This window comes from Pagrus major, chromosome 6 (assembly GCF_040436345.1).
Source record: "Pagrus major chromosome 6, Pma_NU_1.0".
NCBI classification, from domain to species: Eukaryota; Metazoa; Chordata; class Actinopteri; order Spariformes; family Sparidae; genus Pagrus; species Pagrus major.
In genome coordinates, this window is record NC_133220.1 from 16,874,343 (window position 1) to 16,894,691 (window position 20,349).

General features: G+C 38.4%; 2 protein-coding genes across 4 annotated transcripts; one reads left to right on the plus strand and one right to left on the minus strand.

Annotated features, from left to right (window-relative positions):
- Window positions 1-328: 328 nt before the first annotated feature.
- Window positions 329-8,016, minus strand: LOC140997924 (calglandulin-like). The gene is made up of 5 exons (XM_073468016.1): window positions 7,936-8,016; window positions 4,508-4,682; window positions 1,703-1,847; window positions 1,382-1,482; window positions 329-534 (listed from the first exon to the last, which is right to left on the minus strand). Exons 1-5 carry the CDS (start codon window positions 7,972-7,974, stop codon window positions 491-493), a joined length of 504 nt encoding a protein of 167 aa, XP_073324117.1. The 5' UTR covers window positions 7,975-8,016; the 3' UTR covers window positions 329-490.
- A 73-nt stretch (window positions 8,017-8,089) lies between these two features.
- On the plus strand, window positions 8,090-19,401 carry gnb1b (guanine nucleotide binding protein (G protein), beta polypeptide 1b). 3 transcript variants are annotated; one of them, XM_073468013.1, is made up of 11 exons: window positions 8,090-8,710; window positions 13,663-13,771; window positions 13,912-13,950; window positions 14,032-14,138; window positions 14,360-14,423; window positions 15,512-15,674; window positions 16,162-16,228; window positions 16,337-16,538; window positions 16,654-16,870; window positions 16,993-17,108; window positions 17,682-19,401. In XM_073468013.1, exons 2-10 carry the CDS (start codon window positions 13,715-13,717, stop codon window positions 17,097-17,099), a joined length of 1,023 nt encoding a protein of 340 aa, XP_073324114.1. In that variant the 5' UTR covers window positions 8,090-8,710; window positions 13,663-13,714; the 3' UTR covers window positions 17,100-17,108; window positions 17,682-19,401. The 3 variants fall into 3 exon arrangements, with proteins under 3 accessions (XP_073324114.1, XP_073324115.1, XP_073324116.1); XM_073468014.1 differs by having other exon boundaries at window positions 8,158-8,408; XM_073468015.1 differs by lacking the exon at window positions 8,090-8,710 and adding an exon at window positions 8,875-9,023.
- Window positions 19,402-20,349: the final 948 nt, after the last annotated feature.

The window sequence follows — 20,349 nt, forward strand, 5'->3', positions numbered from 1 at the left end:
TGCCCTTTCTTGTATTTCACACAACAGAGGCTGCTCTAGGGATGCTGCAAACAGAGATCAGTGCGGCAAGCTCCCTCCCCCTTCACCCTGCAATTGGTCTAATGGCTTCAAGATGACACATGCGGTTGGCTCCCTCAGCTGTCTATTTGGCTTTGCAGGGGTGAGAATGGGATTTAATGGCTCTGCACACCAGATGCTGTCAGACCCATGTGAATGACTGCATCCGGGTGGCAGGTCTGAGGAAATTAACCCTATGATGTCTCTCCTTGAGTACTCAATGACCTAAATTTACTCAGGGAAACAAATCAGTGACAAATCACGCTTAAAGATGTTTTTATACTTTAATGTGAAGGATTTTTACAGGTTATTTTACAAGTGATATGTGATTGCAAGCATTTTCATTTGAACAAGAAACATGTTGAAAACTAAAAGATGAATATTATTGAGTGTAATTGTCGCACATGTTCGAGACAGAAAATCCAAAAGGTCTTCAGCTCATTTTGAACAAGTTTCCAGTCATCATGGCCACAAATTCTGAAAGAGTTCAAATCGGCAGTAATTAGCATAATCTTATACAATATAATTTATTTATTACCATTTATGCAATCTGTTTCACAAAAACAATACTTGGCAGGTTAAAGAGTTCTGGAGTCAGTCTGAAACATTCGCAAACAAGAAAGCAACTTAGGTATCTCTTTCTGATAAACATCACTAATAAATGGCAAATTTATATTTAATTAAACCTAAGTTAATAGTCTTTTACTTTCAGCTACATAAACCATTCAAATATCACTATGTTCAGCTCTTTAAGGACATGTATGCTATGACTTTTCTTTTTTCAGCCTTTTATACTTATGATATTGAGCTTTTTTCAACAATTTTTATAAAATAAGTGTGAAATGAAGAAATCTCCCTAATTTGACTGTTAACAAACAATGCAATGCTTTATAAACCGTTTATTCGGCACTTATTAGGTTTATAAACACCAGTTGAAACTTTATAATTATAATCCAAATAATTTTTGTAGGTGAACTACAAAGTATTTATTAACCATTTACAGAGTATTGTAAACACCAGTTGCAACTTTACAATAAACAATTGCTTAATAAATTGTTTATAAAGCATTTTATTGTTTAAATTAACTATACATTTACCTTTGATCGATACTAATACTTTTTCACCTAATATTGAACATATCAAGATCAAGGGGCAGAATCTAAAATTTCAAAAAACAGAATAGCATTACAATACTGTCAAAATGTCAACTGTGATAGCTACCTTGCACCAACATTAAATATATATTTTTTCACCTAATAAAAGTAATTTTAAGAGCGATTATGAACTGTAAATCAGGTCAGGAATACATACAATGCATCCGTACCTTCGTAATCAATGGTTCCGTCTCCATCTTTATCTGCCTCCTTCATCATCTGCTCAGCCTCAAGCTCATTGAGTGGTTCCCCTGCATTCATCAGTACATACCTGGAAATTAATATGAAGCATAAACAAAACACTGAACATGATGGCAAACAAGTTTTTTTTTATTTCATTTGTTTTATCTGGATTTTAACTTTGTATCAAAATAGGTTAACTTGTCACTAGCTGACACTGTAATCATGCACTACATCAAATTAAGAGGTGATGAAGTATTTACTTTGGAAATGTAAGCCTTTTATGCTCTTATCACTCATGTTATTCTTACTTGAGTGTGTTCCAGTCAATATAACCCTTGGCCTCTTTGTCAAATACTTTAAAAGCAGCTCTCAGTTCTGCATCCTGGTTCTTGGTTCTTTCATGGTACAGTGCCATCAGACCCAGGAAGCTGTCACAGTTAAATACCCCTTTACCTGAAATGTCACAAAACAAATAGTTTAAACCAAACGTCATTATTTGTGTGCAACATGGTTAGTTGCTAGTTAGTTACTTTTCTTGTTGTTGTTTTTCTACACATAGACAGATCTATTTACACATTCAGTGCAGAGAAAAACAGCGCATTAGAGATTTTTGTGCAGTCACATTAAATATAATCTAGAATAACACCACCACAGCCTTCACTACCATTATCTGCTTCCCAACTTACTGTATTTCTGGAAAAACATGCAGTATTTATCTCCACAATTCTCCTGAAAAAAGGGTTGCTTTTAGAAAAGAAAAATTGTTTAGTGATATTTTTAGCATTAAAAAATATCTTCTATTTTCTTACATTTATATAAGAACCAAAACATTTCAACCTAAAGTATCTACATTCTTGTATTTAGATAAAAACATTAATGTGTACATGGGTGAGACTCCGTGATGTAGTGTGGGGGTTTGCAGCTAGAACTGAGTCTGCATAATTTATCATTAAGCAATACATGTGAACACAGCTTTGACATGAAAATGGTGAAATAGAATTACAGACTAGAGAAATTAGTTGTTCTGTGTCAGTTCAGAGAAAAAGGGGAAGTAAAAAGAGAGAAGAGAAAGGAAAATAGGAAACAGAAAAGGAAATTACACTACAGCATAACAGATATAAGCTAAGATTTGATAAAAGCTCTTCTTAAAATATAAAATTCAACTTCAAAGATGTTCACCTTAAGTTGGCAGAAGGAAGAATATCATGGTGCAGTATTTCAATGTGTTGCTGGGCACATAATGAAGCTCCTGCTCAAGTCACATGATTTATGTTCTTTTATGACTTTTCTCCATGATCAGTTATCACAGAAATAACAGGGAACCTATTACTGTAAGGAGACTAATTGTTTGTATTAGACTGTTTAAAAAGAGTATGAATTTTAATTTGGAAAAATAGACATTAATAACATCTTAATTAAGCAAACCTTCTCCAACTGTCCACCAATTGCAGGATGTTCGCTTTGATTCCAATATGATTCAAATCATCTCTCGAAGTGATTGTTTGTGTAGGTGCACCAACAGTCTTTTTATAGTATACGCAAATCACACACAGTGAAACACTGACACCTAGTGATTCATGTAGTAAGCTGCACTAAAAACAGAATACTGCAATATTAGATAATGCCATGCTTGTTTTATATAATGCATTTTGGGAAGAAGTTGCCCTCTCAAAATGATGTCTGATGAAGAGCGTCACTTCTTTGGTGCATTACATGAGTGGATATCAGAGGGCATCCATAAAGATGAACATCTGCATGACAACCTTAATATTCAAACACAGAAAAGTTAGGAGCAGTGCCTGTGTATCTCACGCATCCCACATGATGGGTTACAGTTTGGGGGCATTAACTATCCCCGTCCAAATGTGTAAGATTAAGAGTAATACAAATGAAAATACAGAACAGAGCATACATTGCCCCTTCTAGGGGGGATCAATCCCTCTCAGGCCTGCTGGCATGGTTATGAAGAAGTAGGCACTCTTGTTAAAGCCCTGCAGGATGGGGTCAGAGATATATACTTACAAAGATCCTGAACATGGATGTACCCCTAAGTCAGACGACATGTTTACTGGGAATTCAGCCTAATGGCATTCAACGTGCACTTGCACAAAAAAGTTGGAAAAGTAATTTGTTTCAACTTAAATAAATGGTTGGAGGTTGGTGTAGAAGAAGCTGCATCATCTCTGTCATGTCTGGACAAAAGAGGGAATGGCATATGGGATACAATGACAACAGTCATTCCTGGACTCACAACATCTTTCCCTCTTCTCTTTGTAATATAACAAGGTAATTGTTGGACTAATAATATCACAAGTAATGTTTTATTCTTGGGGGTTTTTTTTCCTAAGAAAAGGTTTTAATCTCGTGTTGGAGCAAAGTGCATGTGAATCATGTGCATGCTTGTGTTTCTGTGGACACACTATGTGTTAGGCTTGGGCCAATAATAGATATTATTGAATATTGCAATATTTGCAGTCATTTGCGATATCTTTCACAATATCGGATACTGAACAGCTGTTACGGCATCTTTTTTTTTAGCTGTCGTGGCAGCGGAGTCAAGGCGCATCGATAATTTGACGAGGTAGGAATGAGACCAGGCTGGCTGAGGTTACTAAAGGTCAACTGGCCTGACGTAGCACCATGCACGCAGCGCTTTAACATACAGACATGCAGGACACACAAGCTCACCAGTTGGATCAGACTGGATCGATGCAAAGGGGTAATTCCAAGTTTGTTTTAAGATTAATTTATCTTCACACTATCAGAACAAGTGGCAAGCATCTATTTTATAGATTCTCCAGTACTTAATGGCACACTTTAGCTAATGTGAATAGCCAGGCTATCATTACAGAACCTAATTTAGCACTTGAATTACTTTTTTGGTACTTAAACCAGATAAAGCTTCTACTTTCATCCTCACCTCCAAATGCAGTTCAGAATAGCAAGGCATTGCTAAAAGGCATTTAATATAATACCAGCTTATGATATAACAACTGCCAAAAACACCACTTCCACTATGACCAAAAATAGACTTGAATCAACATCTTTCTGTCATTGTGCAACCAAAAAAATTAAGATTACACACTTCAAAAAGATACACGGCTAATATTCACCATTTTTGTCCACATCTTTGGCCATCTGGCAGAGCTCTCTCTTTGTAGGGTTGATTCCCATTAAACTCATCAGTCTCTCCAGCTCCTGTGTCTTCACATCTCCATTCCCCTCTTCATCGAACATCTCAAAAACTCCTTTGTACTCTGTGATCTGTTCTTGTGTTAACTTGCTGGCCTGGAACAAAAAAGGGAGTTGTTTAGTGAGCTGCTTTATGTGATTTTAACAGTTTGAATTTAGATCAAGCTTAAGGAATTTCTTCATGTTGAACTGAACGATGTTAATAACATATGTTAGAATGAATAATTTTATATTTTGACGTTAGTCAAAGTTTGTCATAAAGTTCTCACCATTTTCTCTGGTAGTCCAAACACGTCTGAGGACAAGCACTGCGACAACACTCAGTGTAGAATGAGAGGATGTCTCCGTCTCATCATTACTACATTTGCGATGCTCTATCCCCAGAGCTTGGATGAGCATGCTTCAAGACCTTTTATGGCACTTTAAGGATGGACTTGCTAATCACCCATGAGGAATATTTAGATACTTATCTCAACCAACAAATGGTAAACAGCATTATATCAGAAAATAACTTCTTTGGTAAAGTCGTAATTAGCTAAAATGTGATTTTAATATCAAAGTAACTGAGGCCCAAAGGGCTAAAGACAGGATAAATATGTAAACTATCAGATGCATTTTCTGACCTCATCATCACATGGTCCACTTATGGGAACTGCAATTATCTTGCTGTTAGCCATTAGCAGGTGTTTATGCAGCCCCCGGTGACTCTCGGGAAGCGGGCAACCAAATAAGGAGGCACTTAACTACAAGAAGTTATTTCCAACATTGCAATGGGAACATTAAGAATTTCACATTTGCTAGTCAGAGGGAAGAGCTATGAATCTCTGAATGCCGCATGCCTCCAATGATCCTCTGTGTATGGAGTTTGAGTGAAGATATCAAGTGGACCAGAAAGGGAGACTGTAACGCAGACTTTATCAAGGTCAGTAACTGCCAACACGTTATTAAGTAAAACATTATAGTTGAAATGTATATTGTTCTATCCTTTATTCTATCCTTGTAAACTCACGATGAGCATTTTCACTGAACTACAGATAAATTAATTTAGATTATTTAGATATACTTTAGTTTGGATCAATCATGTTATAAGAATAAACAAATAAATTAAAATGCTGGTCAGTTAAACGGGCTAAAATTACCACATTACATTAATTGTACTGCTTGTTAAATAGTTTACTCAAAAGGGGTCAAAAATTACACACCAAGATATTCTCCCTGCCATTTTACATAACTTTGTTGTTTGTTATTTGCATACTATAACAGGAAAATCAACCCAGAAATACTGTTTTCTTCCTGCTTCTGCATCCTGGCAACCATTTAATTTGATTACAGATGATCCACGATGATGACCGTATTGCCATTCGTTTCACTGCTGAGTGATTCAAGGCACCAGACTGTTATAATAACATCCCAGCTAGTCTTTGTTACCTCCGCCAAGACGGTTATGTATAAACCTGTGTCCGTTTGTTGGTTGGTTGGTTTGTGAGCAGGATTACAGAGAAACAAATGAACAGATTTCCACTAAACTTGGATGGAGGATGGGTCCCAGCCCAGAACAGAACCCATTAACTTTTGGTAAATATCCGGTCTGTCACTGTGTTATCCAACCTACCTTGAGCTCCAGACATTTTGTAAGGAACAAAGAGAAGGGAGAGATATGAAATGATGAGAATTAGGTGGAAGGTGAAAGGATAATGGAAGGGAAAGGTGGGTGGATTGAGAAAACTAAAACAAATAGTAGAGGATTGGCTAACCAGGTATAAAGGAAGTAGACTTGGCAGGTGAATAGAGGTGTGACCTCGCTCCAAAAGCTTAGTTAACTCTTGCATGTCATTGACTCAACAGAAATTAAAATGTAAAAAACAAATATATCAGTGTTTGGTATGTTGTGGACTGTGCTATTGTGTTCATTTTTACTGTTTGCACTTTGTACTGCAACGAAGAGCAAAACATATTAAAGTTAGAGACACTCCTTCCTGTGAGGGACTTAAATACTGTACAAGGAGCAAGGAGGTTGTTTTCATCTGTGTCTGTTTGTTTGTTTGTCGGTTGGTTGGTTTGTTTGCAGGATTAAACAGAAACTATTTCCAGATTTCAATAAAACTTGGATGGAGGATGGTATTCGGCCCAGAATAAACCCCATAGTTACGGATTTGGATAAAGGGATGATCCAGAAATGTTTTCACACTTTCTTTCACAGTGCAAGATAGGGTGTTTTTGACATTTCCGTTAATTTCTCAGGGAATAATGCATGGATCTCGATGATAAAGAATGGGGTGTATTTGGGCTGGTGTTATAGGCCCGAGGACAGCAGAGGGAAAACCAGAACATATTTTCTCCATAAAACATGACCCAGTTTTACCCAAATCAGTGAATAAAGTTGTAAGCTGTTTCTCTGTACAGTAACGCATGAGGCCTAGTCCCTACCAACACACCATCCATGGGAGCGTCATACAGAAAGCGTTGATAGAGAGCGTAAGTCACCTCCCCTTGCGGTGGACCAGAAAAAACGTTGTGTGGTAGTGAATGGAGAGAGACAAAAATGTTTCTCATCCCGTTTGAATTGTGCCATGAACTACACATATGTTTGTGGATTTAAAAGAAGATTTTTCCATGTCAAGAAAGTCACAGTTTGACGTAATTAAAGTAAAATATCAACTAGTTCGTCACCGAAAAGGTACTAAAAAAGATGAAAATCACAATAAAACTGACCATACTGACAACTGCAGTAATGTGAAAGGGTAGTTTGTTAGCTCTGCAAGCAAGCCAATACACAGGACCCGCTCTACACGGTTTGATTTACGGGCTTTGGTGACCGTTCAACGAGACGACGTCACTAGCTCGACTGTTCGCTGTGTCGTCTTTATAATTGCGTCTTATATTTTATTAGTTTTATGACGAACTGCGACTTTCTCAAGAAGAAAAACTATCTTTTAAATTGACAAACATCGTACGTGTACTTCATGGCACAATTCAGACAGGATTAAAAAAGTATTCGGTTCACTACCATGCAAAGTTTTTTCTGCAATAAGGGGAAAACTGGAAGAGGCTTGACTTGCTTAGTATACGTCCCCGAGTGCAGAGTCATGACTTTTGTTGTTGTTGTTTGTCGTCTTGTTTTACAAACTCTAACATATCATACCTCCAAAACTGCTTTATTGCCATTGTTGGGCCTGACACTGGCCTTTGGTTGCAATATGGATGTAAGACATGATAAAAAAACACTTCATGAGAGCTGTAACTGTGCTCACTGAATTGCACCTCAAGAAGCCCAGTGGTGCTGAGGTGAGGAGTTCAAGGGAAACACCCCTGCAAGAGAGCTGACTGTATTTCAAATCTACCTACTTACCTGAGAAACACAGTTAAACCGCCATAAACACACTGACATCAGTACACAATCTTTCCTAATTAGCTGAGGCCAGATTGTGTTGTTGACACTGCTATTATTAGCTAGCAGCAGAGAGCCCTGCTGAACACCACTTCCTACTTTGAGGAGCCAAGTTGGGGCCCGACTACAAAAACAAACGAACACCGTGTTCTCTTGGCTGTTCGGTCCACTGTGGGTCACCGTACACGTAGCTAAAGAGGGGTGATGGATGCGGTCCACGGCGGACGGTCGCGCTAACATCTCCGGCTGCGCTCAGATAAAACACCAGGCGAAGCTTCTCTAACCGTGGCTGCTGCAGCGTGGGGTTTCCCAGCGCTGACTGCAGGGTTACCGCGCCCATCTCATCGTTCGATGGCCGGACGAGAGTGTTGCTACGGAAAGGGCAGATGTTAAGCTTGGCAAAGGGGAGACAGTAGGCTGTCTTGTTGAATGAGGTATAGTGACTTTACAGATTAGCCTTTTTGTCTGCCTGGGCAGTGTCTTTAGTGCAAGGCTAGTGGGTGTGATCCCCCCCCCCCCTTCCTCCCCTCCCCTCTCCGGTTGGTTGACTGAGGTTGTCAAGCTCCCTAGCCGTAGCCTGCGTTCGGGAAGGGCTGCTCCTCGGAAAACTAACGCTAGCTGGCTAGCTAGTTAGTAAGCTAGCGTTGAGGTGTTCGTTGATGCGTGGATCGGAGGTATACGCCGTCTTGTTTTCCAGTCAATGCCAAAACGCAAAAACAAACGCAAATTGAATCAGGTAAGGTGACATAAAACGACGACCATGCTACTTCCATATCTTTCACAGTGACTGTTAATGCCATTAGCCGATGATTTGTGGCGGAATTGAACTGTCCGGGGGTGGGGTAGCGATAGCTAGCTTCCTAGCCATTTAGTTAGCTGCGGTTAGCTAACGTTAAGTTGGCTATTTTATCATCAGCAGACACATGAAGCGGAGATACAGGAGTGTCTGCAGCGGCGGATCCTGGCTCACACTATTCGCGGCTGATAAGCAAATTGCTAAAAACTTATCTCCATGCAGCTGGCTTATGCAGCCAGTCAATTGAGATACGGTAGGTTAACCACTGTTAATGTTAGCGAAAGCCTCTGGCTGGCGTTGAAGTAACGTTGATGTTGGCCAGTGGGGCTTGATGTCCGTGATGGCCCAGCGGAGGTGCCTCCTGGCCTAAAACACAGTACTTATAAAAGAGCTGGGTCGTTAATATCCAAATGGTGTTGAAGGCAGCTGTGGTGATTACGCTTAATAGTTAGTATTGGCTTGCTTTGTACTGGAAATGTTGCATTTAAAGATGTTGCTATCAGTTGATGATGACACACTGGGTTGGGCTGGAACAATAAACGTCCCGTAAACAAATTAACAGCAAATATTGGTTATTGGCGATAGCAGGGCAGCCAGCACCACTAGCCGAGTTGAAAATTGCACACACATACACACACGCAACCATATATAAAATAGCCACACGTTATCAATGTGTTACTGTAGCCGCGTTAACACCCAATTTTTTTTTTTTTTTTTTTTTTTTTTACAAGCTGAACTAACAAGCTAGCACATTGCTGCCTTCCTGCAACGAAACGGCCGCGCCGGTGCAACGCCTTTAACTTGATTTTCTAATGTTAGCTATTTATCGCCAGCTTGATTTATGATTTATGCAGCGATGGATGATAGATGGTGACACACTTTATGAAAAAACACCCTCATCTGTTGTTGCATTTCTTGCCTACTGAAGTCAAACAGGCCATCGCCGCCCGACCTTGCAGTTTTTTTACAGGATCCGGGATCAGACAGCCGAATAAATTTACTGAGACGTTGTAATCAAATCAACTGTGTACTGTCTGCTTTAACGAGATTGTCAGTATGTAAGTAAGGGGATTTATAGAGACCTGGCAACCACCGAGTTTCCAGGTTTACCCACTATGCTGGCTTAAAAGCTAACTACATAGCACTCCATGTAATTGCGGAAGAGCTGCCGAGACTACCCTTAAGTGGCTGTGGCTACGTTTTTTTTCGCATTAGATGCTACCAGCTATGTGGTTTGTCTGTCATGAAATTCAACGGTCCATATGTTATATGATGGACTTTGCTTACTCTACTTACTGTTAAATAACAAGTGAAGTTACTAATAACGCGACTGAGTACATTGCTGTCTTGAGTATTAGCTCTGCCCTGCCTGCAGGCCTACACTGACAAGCCTGCTAGCAAGCTAACTAGCGGACAGCGGTCTGCAAGATGGCGTTTAGCTGCATCTTCTCAGATTTCCATCAGTGCAAGTCATATTATCAGCACACTGTACAGCTTTCAGTAAATGTAGAAATTCGATTAGACCTATTCAGATATTTTGCCACATTATTATGGTGCTGACTTGCAATACATTTTCTCCTGAAATATGTTTAGAGCCTCTGTGGCCCAGCCTTGTAACCGTGTAAAACAGCTATCCAGCAGCCATTCAAATACAATGCAAACTAGTCTACTGTTGTAGGCAAATCACAGTACTGCACACAGAGACTAAGCCAGCTATCAGTACAGTGCACACACAGTCTGGTAAACCTGTGCATAGACATCACATAGAAAATATACTTGTTAGGCCTGCTTTTTCTATTGCTTTGTAGTCCTATATCTGACACGTAGTTGCTTAATTTCGGTTCCATTACTATTAGCTATGTCAACTGTGAATGCAATGCTTGAAAATGCAACCATCATCCTAGTTTATTAAAGGAAGGGTGGTACTAATTGTACAGTATCTGGTCACATTGGACAACTGTAAGAGAGGGACCGTATTAGGCTTGTGATTTCAGAGGCAGCATGTAAATCCAGCCACTTGCTCTAAGCATGTTGTGTGTAAAAGAATTAAGATTAAACTCATCCTTTTATGATTGTGAAAACATATTTCTAATGCTTGGCCTGGCTTTGCCAGCTGTTTATGTTAGTGGACATGGATAGGATTAGAGACTCATTGACTGAGGATTTTAGCTTTTAGGATTATAGAGTTGCTCAGTGATATTGCTGGTTATGGCTTTTTCTATGATCCAGCTTTAGACCTGTGAAACATTGCATTATCATTATTTAACAGCACAGATCAGCTGACTTGTCTGTAGAGAAATACATCTCTTTTTAATTAATAACTGGGAATGTAGGAGACACCTTTTGAGAGTAGCAGGCACAGACTGCCCTTAAGGGACCCGAGAACAGCCAGCGAGCTACAACTCTAGGGTGTTTGCCACTGCTCATTGTTTATCATGCAGTCAGCTGACCCTGATCAGGCGCTTGGAAAGGAGAAGTGATGAGGGAGAGGAACTCCTTAACTATAAGCATCCACAGAGGTCAATGGGGAATAACATTTCTTAGTGTGGAGTATTTAAAAGTCAGATCTATTAATTAACTCCAGGCTGCCCCACTTTTTTGATTTACCGTAGTGGTGTGAGGGTTTCATATAAAAGCAGTCTAGAATAAAAAATGAAATGCATCTTTAAATTATTTTACCAAAAACAAAAGGTTTTCTGAGTTTAATGTATCACTAAAGAGTTTTTTTCTAATTAATAACTATTAAAGGAGTTCACTATTAAGCAGGGACAGAAACCTGTCAACTTGAACTCAAAAGTCTTAATCAGAACTGAAAGCTAAATAATGACTTCAGAGTTCAATTTAAGTAGCATTATTTTGCAAATATATATATATATATACCTATAAAACTGTGCATAGTCATTTAAACCCACATCATTCAATCAGTACATCAGTTATACTGTATGTGGAGACATACTATTTATTATATACCACTGTGGGCATTAGTAAACTTTGTTATCTGAAAATACAAATAAGCACAACTGATTCAACTTGTATTTAATTTTAGGCAGAAAAAGTAGTTTATCAATTTGATAAAAGTTAAGAACATTGTTTAGAAATAACACCTGGATTTTCAAAAGGTTTTCAAGGTGAGGATGGCTTTCTGCTGTCACCTGATGATACGGCATAATAATTCTATTCCATGACACGTTCATTTATGGATTAATGAGCGTAAGAGGATAATCTGTGTTAAAAAGGTCAACCAATCAGAGGACCCTACAGAAGAACATAGTCAGGTAGAGAAGATTTTCAGTCTTGTCTCAAAACCTCCAGTGGTCTAGGCCTACTGACTGAAATACAGCAGGTAAGGTGACTGGCAACGTCAGGTTGATCAGACTGAATTGTGCCAAATCTGAATTAGATTTTAGTTTTATCTAGTCAAAGTTCATCCGGTGTGCTAATGATATATTTTTTTCTACTGTTACACGTGTAGCAGAGCAATTCGTTGTTAGTTAGCTTGCACAGATTATAGTTTTGTAAGTGAGTTACTGTATACTTGTGGCTTTTGGATTGTCGTCTTCGTATATTAGGAAAAATATCTCTAAAAGGTTGCCATTTAGAAGTCATTTTTGTAAAAATTCGCTTTTACTGTAACAGTTTGTAGAAAATCCTAACAGATGTTGCATTCAGTAGAAATTGTGAGTGCATTTAATTTTTGTTTGCTAGCCAGTTTTCAGACTGTGGTCAGAAATGACTGTCTGTTTAGTACCACAAAAATCTGCCATTGTAAACATGCACACTTACACATTAAGAGTATAATTACAAATGTGTTTCCTAATGTACTTCCTGTTTGACACACTTGAATAATTGATCAGATCGATCTGAGCACAATGGTACCCTTTTTCCAGATAACTGAAGTTAGTACATTGATCAGTGACTATTTCACAAACTAATAATGCAACTCTTTTAAGTCACTTTGGATTAAAGCATGAGCTAAATTAATGTAACGTAACTGCTCTTTTTAGTCTAAATTAGAGAGTATATTAAGCCGCTCACGTGTTGTTTCCGGTTATGTTGTAAAAAATAATTTTTTCAAGATTTGGACTGGGCGTGTGTCATCAAACAGTTGGATTTTCATTGACAGATAAAATCAACATTTTAACCAACATTAGAATACTGGATTATTTTGCTTAATCTTAGTCAAAATTTCCCTTTCGAGTTGGTTACGGTTGTGTTAAACGTCTAGTAATTGTCATGATAACTAGTAGTCTGTTATCACAGTTCATGTAAATGAAGTCGGTCTTGTACTTGTCGGACAGGTCATACAGTTGGAGTTCCTGACCTTTTTCTGGCATCCCTGAAACAATTGTCTCAGAATGACTTGAACTAGTGAATCACTCTATTTTGCTAACTGAAACTTGATGGAGTCTGTGATATGGTTATTATATTTGAAAAGTACCATTTGGATCATGACATGAGTTATAAAATGTTGTTTTATTAGATGAATTTTGAGTGTGCCTGGAGGCTCTGTATTAATATAAGTGGCTTATTGATCACTAAAATTCTGAGTAGCCCAAGGATTGGGGTCAACAGGATAATGACTGCTTTTCGGATCATTGGAAAGTCATGCCTTAACAGGATTTGTCTGGCAATCCAAATTGTGTGTCAGGATTATGTTAGCGACATTGAGGTGGCGAAGTAAGGTTGAACCATCAACTGTACGTTGCGTATATTGTAGGTAAACAATTTAGTCAGTTAAGTGGACAGTGAGCCGGCGGAAAGAGATTTTGTTCTGTCTGAGCTGAGTTCAGGCCAACTTTGCTTATGGTTAAAAATATGACCTTGAATTCAAATTTGGAAGATTTGAATGATTAAAGTGCTTCTCTCTATTCTTTTTTTATTTATTTTTTTAGATCAACAAGTGCCCCGGTAGCTGGAGTAAGGTAATTGACAAAGCAGAGTAAAATGAGTGAATTGGACCAGTTACGCCAAGAGGCAGAGCAGCTCAAAAATCAGATCAGAGTGAGTATAAAACTGTTTTTTTTTTAACACTTCTTTTACGCACCATACCATCAGTTGTCTTTAAAAAATTACAAGTTAAAATAGATAGATGGATGTGAGATGGAGAAATATTCTCCTAAAGAGTTGCCTCTTCTTTACAGGATGCCAGGAAAGCATGCGCAGATGCCACACTATCACAGGTAAGATTTAACATTATGATTTTATTCTGAGGTTGAAAAGCATTTGATCTGAAGCTAACAAGAGTACTCAATGTTTTGCAGATCACAGCTAATATTGACCCCGTTGGCCGAATCCAGATGCGGACAAGACGAACGCTGCGGGGTCATTTGGCTAAAATCTATGCCATGCATTGGGGAACAGATTCCAGGTAAGTGCCAGCATTTTGAGGTTTTGTTTGTTACCTCATTCTGGTCCTGCTTCAAATGTTGAACAAAAAAATAAGTCTATTCTAGCAGTTGGACAGAAACCTCTTTCCTGCAGCCCTTTCCCTCAGTTTCTGGCTCATGATTCAAGATAAAAATAGATTTTGTGTGACAACTCCCAATTGTTTTTGTGGTGGTATTAATATTGCTGTTCTCATCTGTGTAGGCTCTTGGTCAGTGCCTCTCAAGATGGCAAACTCATTATTTGGGACAGCTATACCACAAATAAGGTAAGTTATGCTTTTTTGACAGGGATTAATAAAGTTATGGTTGATTCTCCGTCATCTAATTGCAAAACAAAGTAATAACAGCAGCAGGATAGATGTGCAGACCAGATAAGGGCGTGTCCGTGTTTCCATCTGCATGAAAATAAAGTAATAGCTGCTTGATTTTTAAAACTTGGAAAAGCAGATACAAAGGTGTGACACATGTATTCTTGAGGAACTCATAAGGTTACATTAGAATTATGAGAAAAAAGGAAACAAACTCTGCTCATACTGCATTCATCTGGAATCTGGATCAGCTGAGAGAGAGGCCTTTGCTTTGGGGCTGATGTGTCTGGTGTGTAGTTAGTGGGATGGGTGGAAGTGGTGAGCAGTTTGCATGCCTAATAGACAATTTGGTCCTCGCCACCACAGACGGAGAAAATTTAAAGCGGAGAATTATGCTCTGTCAGGTTCTAGCATATTGAGGAAGCATTTGTGGTGACGCTGAAGAAACATTACATTGAGCGCGATACAGCTGGTGATAAATCCAGCTAGGAATTAAAAGATTAAAGGGTCATTCCTCCAATGTATCTCTAGGCCAACTGAGAAGATTGCAGGCCAGATTGAGGTCAAAATTGTACATGAGATACCTTAATACGTACAGGAGCTCACAAATAGAAAGTTGTTAAGTTGAGCTGCCACTAAGTAGCAACTTATTGATTGATAGACATGATTAGGTTTCCATCAAAATGGAAGTGATTCAGGCGTGATTATACAGGATGCTGAATAATGTCTGAACAGAACATTCTGTGCTTTGTTCTCACGTCACTCAATGTTGTTACTTGGTTTATGGGTGCTTCACTTTGTGATCTGGACTGGGTGTCGCTCTGAATGTGAGCTGTGTGCACAAGTGCAGTGGGTGTTAAAAAAACATGTCTAGCATTACATTTGTTAGAATATGTATGTCCGACTCTTAATGATGCTGGTTATGGATATTGTGCATTATCAAGATTATAATCGTAGTTATGTGGTGCTGAAATGGGGTCAAAAATGAATCTTTACTTTTAAGTAAAATTAACGTATTTGTGTGTGTTGTCACTTATGTTTTGTAGGTTCATGCCATTCCACTTCGATCTTCCTGGGTCATGACTTGCGCATATGCACCTTCAGGAAATTATGTGGCCTGCGGTGGCTTAGACAACATCTGCTCTATTTACAACCTGAAAACCCGTGAGGGGAATGTACGCGTGAGCCGTGAGCTCGCTGGACATACAGGTATATGATCTTTTATTATCCTAAGCATTACAATGAAAGGCTTACCAAAGATTGATTTAGGTTATCACTTAAATGTTGACTAAAATGGATTGCAAAACTAAACTCGAACTCCATATGGCATATCCTCTGAAATTACAGACAACTACAAGTAATATACTGCTTAAACAATGTCATGCTAAGGTGTACTGAAGATTCTGAGGTCAATACTGTACAGTATGTCACATGTAAAACATTTAGACTAATTAGGAGGTCATTGGTCAGACATACTTCAAAAATATATCAATAATTTTCCTCTTGTCGAGAAATTCGACAAATTTTCCGACAAGAGGAATGATTGTCTTGTATGATTCTGATGATGCCAGTTTGTGCAAATTAGAGCTTAATATACACAGCTAGTGTTTTTTTTTTTTGTTGTTGTTCTTTTTTTACTGCTAGTTATACGTGGTCGTCCTATCATTAACTCCTCTATTGATTCTCTGATTATCAGGATACCTGTCCTGTTGTCGTTTTCTTGATGACAACCAGATTGTTACAAGCTCTGGAGATACCACTTGGTAAGTTAAGAAGTTTATATATGGTGTTGTCGAGTCAACATTATTATACAAAAGCAAAGACCTTGGACAAATTGCAACAGTGTCTTAATCAGGCTTTTTATTTTATAGTGCACTTTGGGACATTGAGACTGGCCAGCAGACAACCACATTTGCTGGACACACAGGTGATGTCATGAGCCTGTCATTGGCCCCTGATGCACGGTTATTTGTCTCTGGTGCTTGCGATGCCTCCGCTAAACTCTGGGATGTTCGAGAGGGCATGTGCAGACAGACATTCACCGGCCACGAGTCTGACATCAATGCCATCTGTGTAAGTCAAAACTATATTTTTGCATTTTTTCCCTTTCAGTTGAAATTACACAATTGGGTTTTTTTTTGTTTACTCCTCCATTGTGCATTAATGACTTCTCTTTTGTGAATTGTAGTTCTTCCCTAATGGCAACGCCTTTGCCACGGGCTCCGATGATGCCACCTGCAGGCTGTTCGATCTGCGTGCCGATCAGGAATTAATGATCTACTCTCATGACAATATCATATGTGGCATCACCTCTGTTGCATTCTCAAAGAGTGGCCGTCTTCTTCTGGCGGGATATGATGACTTCAACTGTAACGTGTGGGACACACTAAAAGCTGACCGTGCTGGTGAGTAGCTGAAGCCTGTTCTCAACAGCTTTATTTCCTACATGAAAAGTGATAAAATGTACTGGATCGCTTGGTGTCTTATGTTTAGTCCTGTTGACTAAATTACGATGGTACTTTTCTAGGTGTGTTGGCTGGACATGACAACCGTGTTAGCTGCCTGGGAGTTACCGATGATGGCATGGCAGTTGCAACAGGATCCTGGGACAGTTTTCTGAAGATCTGGAATTGAAGCCTGAAGGTTGTTTTATTTCTATTGTTTCACATTTTCTTAAATTTGTACCTAAGGCTATTCCTTGTAAAGTCCTAGTCCTAAACCTGTAGTTGCATATGTTTGTTGAAGCCTAATTTTTTGCCTGGCTGGCGTTCAAGTTGATGTGTGAGTTCAATAAATTGTCTCTGTTTCTTACTTTTTTCTGGGCTGCATATTGAGACACCTGTTGGCTTGAACGGATCATGATTTACATGATCGACAAAACATTCTTGTCCCTGTGTTTAAAAAAAACAAAAAACGTTGACATTTGTTTGAGTTTAATATTTTTTCATACAATACACTGACAAATTAGTTGTCTTAGACTTGGCAGGCTTCTCCAAAAGGCCCCAAAACTTTAAAGCTAGCTCTGCAGCTGGTTGTAGATGTACCTATAATGAACACATGCTGCCTCCTGCGTTGTTAATTCAGTCGGTGCTTTAGCTTTTTGTTAGATCTTTGCCCATTCGGTCTTAGACTAACACTGGACAGAAGGTTAAATTAGCTGAACAGTAGATCAGGTTAAATTAGTTAAATTCTAAATTTAATTTCTTTGTTTCCCAGATGTTCTTTTAACTCCAAAGTTGACTGGAAGACCATTACAACTTCAGAATGTTCACAGCATCTTCTTCAACACTGTTCAAACTGACTGGGACACCACAAAAACGAAGGGAAACCAATGCCTTTCCTACACAAAGAAGAGCACAATTGTTTATCACCTAGTTAAGAAAGGATCTCCTGTGGTATCAAATCAGAAACTTGTGCATTCCTTCTTGGACCATTTTATGTTACCTTGAAAGAGAAAACAACACTATCATCCCATGCAAATGTGTGCGTCTTGAAAGCAAATGTTGGAGTGTAATTGTACAAATTATTTAACTTTTTTTTTTTTTTTAAGAATTCTATTCTGATGTTTTGTTATTCTTGATGGCTTTCTTTTTTTTTGTCATTTCTTTAGTGGTTTTAGATACGTTTGAATTACAGCTTGTCTTTCTAATCCAGTTAAATCATATAAGACAGATGAGTGAAAACATGCAGCAAGTAATGCAAGTAAAAGCTTGGATCATATTACACGAGCAGCTTTCAAAATGTCCATGATGTATTTATATACTAGCTGTTTTTGTTTCATCACAGCCTTTTGCACATGAAGAAGCTTTGCCTCTCAACTAATACTATGTTAACTAACCAAGCACATGCTATAAGTTATGAATGCTCATTCCAATACAAAAGGAGCTTTTACGAGTAACTTATACAGTTAACCCCCTTAATTCTTGTACATGCCTTTGACTTTGGGTGGGACGGGGTGGGGTAGCAAGGTAGGTGCTGAGATAATTGGGGCATGGCTGAATTTTATTATATGGATGGGGGATTGTGCTTAGTATCCACTTTGAGTGAAACACCTCACCTGACTAAATAGACACTTCCTTTGCTTGGGACTGCAGTTGCAACTCTGTGAATGAAATGTACAAATCAATGTCTGAAAATAATGGTCTGATGTTTTAAGTTAAGACATTTAATTTTGTCTGCCATGAGTTAATTTAGATGTGCATGCTGTAGACTTGCTTTCAATGGTGCAAAATCCTAGATTTTTTTGGTTTTTGTTTTTGTTTGTTTCTGAAAAGGAGAGTAACCTATTGATTGAACTTAATAGAAGCCAATTTTTTTGGCTCCAACTCTGCATACATCATGTACTAATACTGGTAATGCTATGCACCAGAGTGAGCAAGAATGGAGAAAGACTTAATATTGATTGCATACTTAGTGTAAATTATGCTTACCAGTTCTATTGATGCCAATTTTTTGTAAGAATTATAACAATCATTGTGAGAATTCTATCCTTGACAAGTCCTTTTTCTCTCCTTCAAATCTTCACACTCAACGGAACAAAAACGTCCTCACATACTGCCCATACTAAAACTTTTGTACATTTTTTTCTCGGTCTTAAATTGAAAATCAGAGCATCTGAATGACAACATTTCACTGTATACAGAAGCACTTTCGTTAAAGTTGTGACATATTTTCACTTTTCTTTTTTCTGCGATGATGTACAATAAATGTGATGTATTCGTGTGTGACCACAAGTGAAAATGCAATTCAACTGAGATGGATTCCCTTTTCTCTTTCCATTAATATTATAGAGCTCTGCACCCTTATGTACCTTTTCACTTTTTGTATTTCTTTTCAGTCTGTTGGTGTTACACGGTGAGCTGGATGCAAGATAGATACTGTACTAAATTGTACTGTTATTGATTGAAAAATGTAATAAAAAGCTGTTTGAGATCTCTTTTTGTTGAGTTTGAAACAAAAAGCTACACAAGATGTTTCATAGCTTGGTGTGAAATTTTGCCTTACATTTCGAGAGTATTGTTCAGGTGGGGCAGGGATTGAAGTGAGGCAAGTATGCAGTTTACTTATTTTAGATTCTAAGAGGGTCTAATGGATGTGGGTGGGCTTCCTTTGTTTTTTATAACCAATAAAAAGATAGTCAGCTCATTTCATTTTCACCATATACTTCACAACAGATAAACCATAACTAGAAAACTATATGACACATATCTGGCCACATATCATAATCAAAACTCCTATTTTTGTGGGTTCACTATTTCATCCTTACTGTATCGTACCGCCTATTTAGTGGGATTTCTATATTCCTGTTGTTTGAAATGTACAAGTAGATGTATTAGAAATAATACTGGATGGGTCTGAAACATGTTTACAGTTGAGTTTTTACACAGTCAAATGCATTGATAACATCCTCCTTATCGACGTCTAGGACTTGGCTCAGCAATTTGCTTTATAATCAAAACAAATGCGTGTCTTCTCTGCACATGACTGAAGTCACATAGCAATAAATGTGAAACTGAATTTCAGTGTTCCTCAGACGAGCTAGCTCAAGAGAGGCTAATACAATGTTTACATTTACACTAGTGACTGAAACACACTTATGCGGCGATTAGCAGTGATTAAAATACCCTCCTCTAACGATATAATACAGACGATAACGTTTTAAATTGAGGGTTAGTCCTGCTGGTCAAAAACTGTACTTGAAACGTTTTTGCTTCGTTGAATACAGGTTCAACTTGATACGTGTTTATTTCGGAATGTACGAGTCCGACGCGACCCGCCATCTTCCCGTCTCTACCAGCTAACGCAACGGAAGCTGCTTTAGTGGATGTTCCTGGCCTGCCACACTTCATAACTTGAGGGGGGGAGAGTGTAAAATAGATCATCG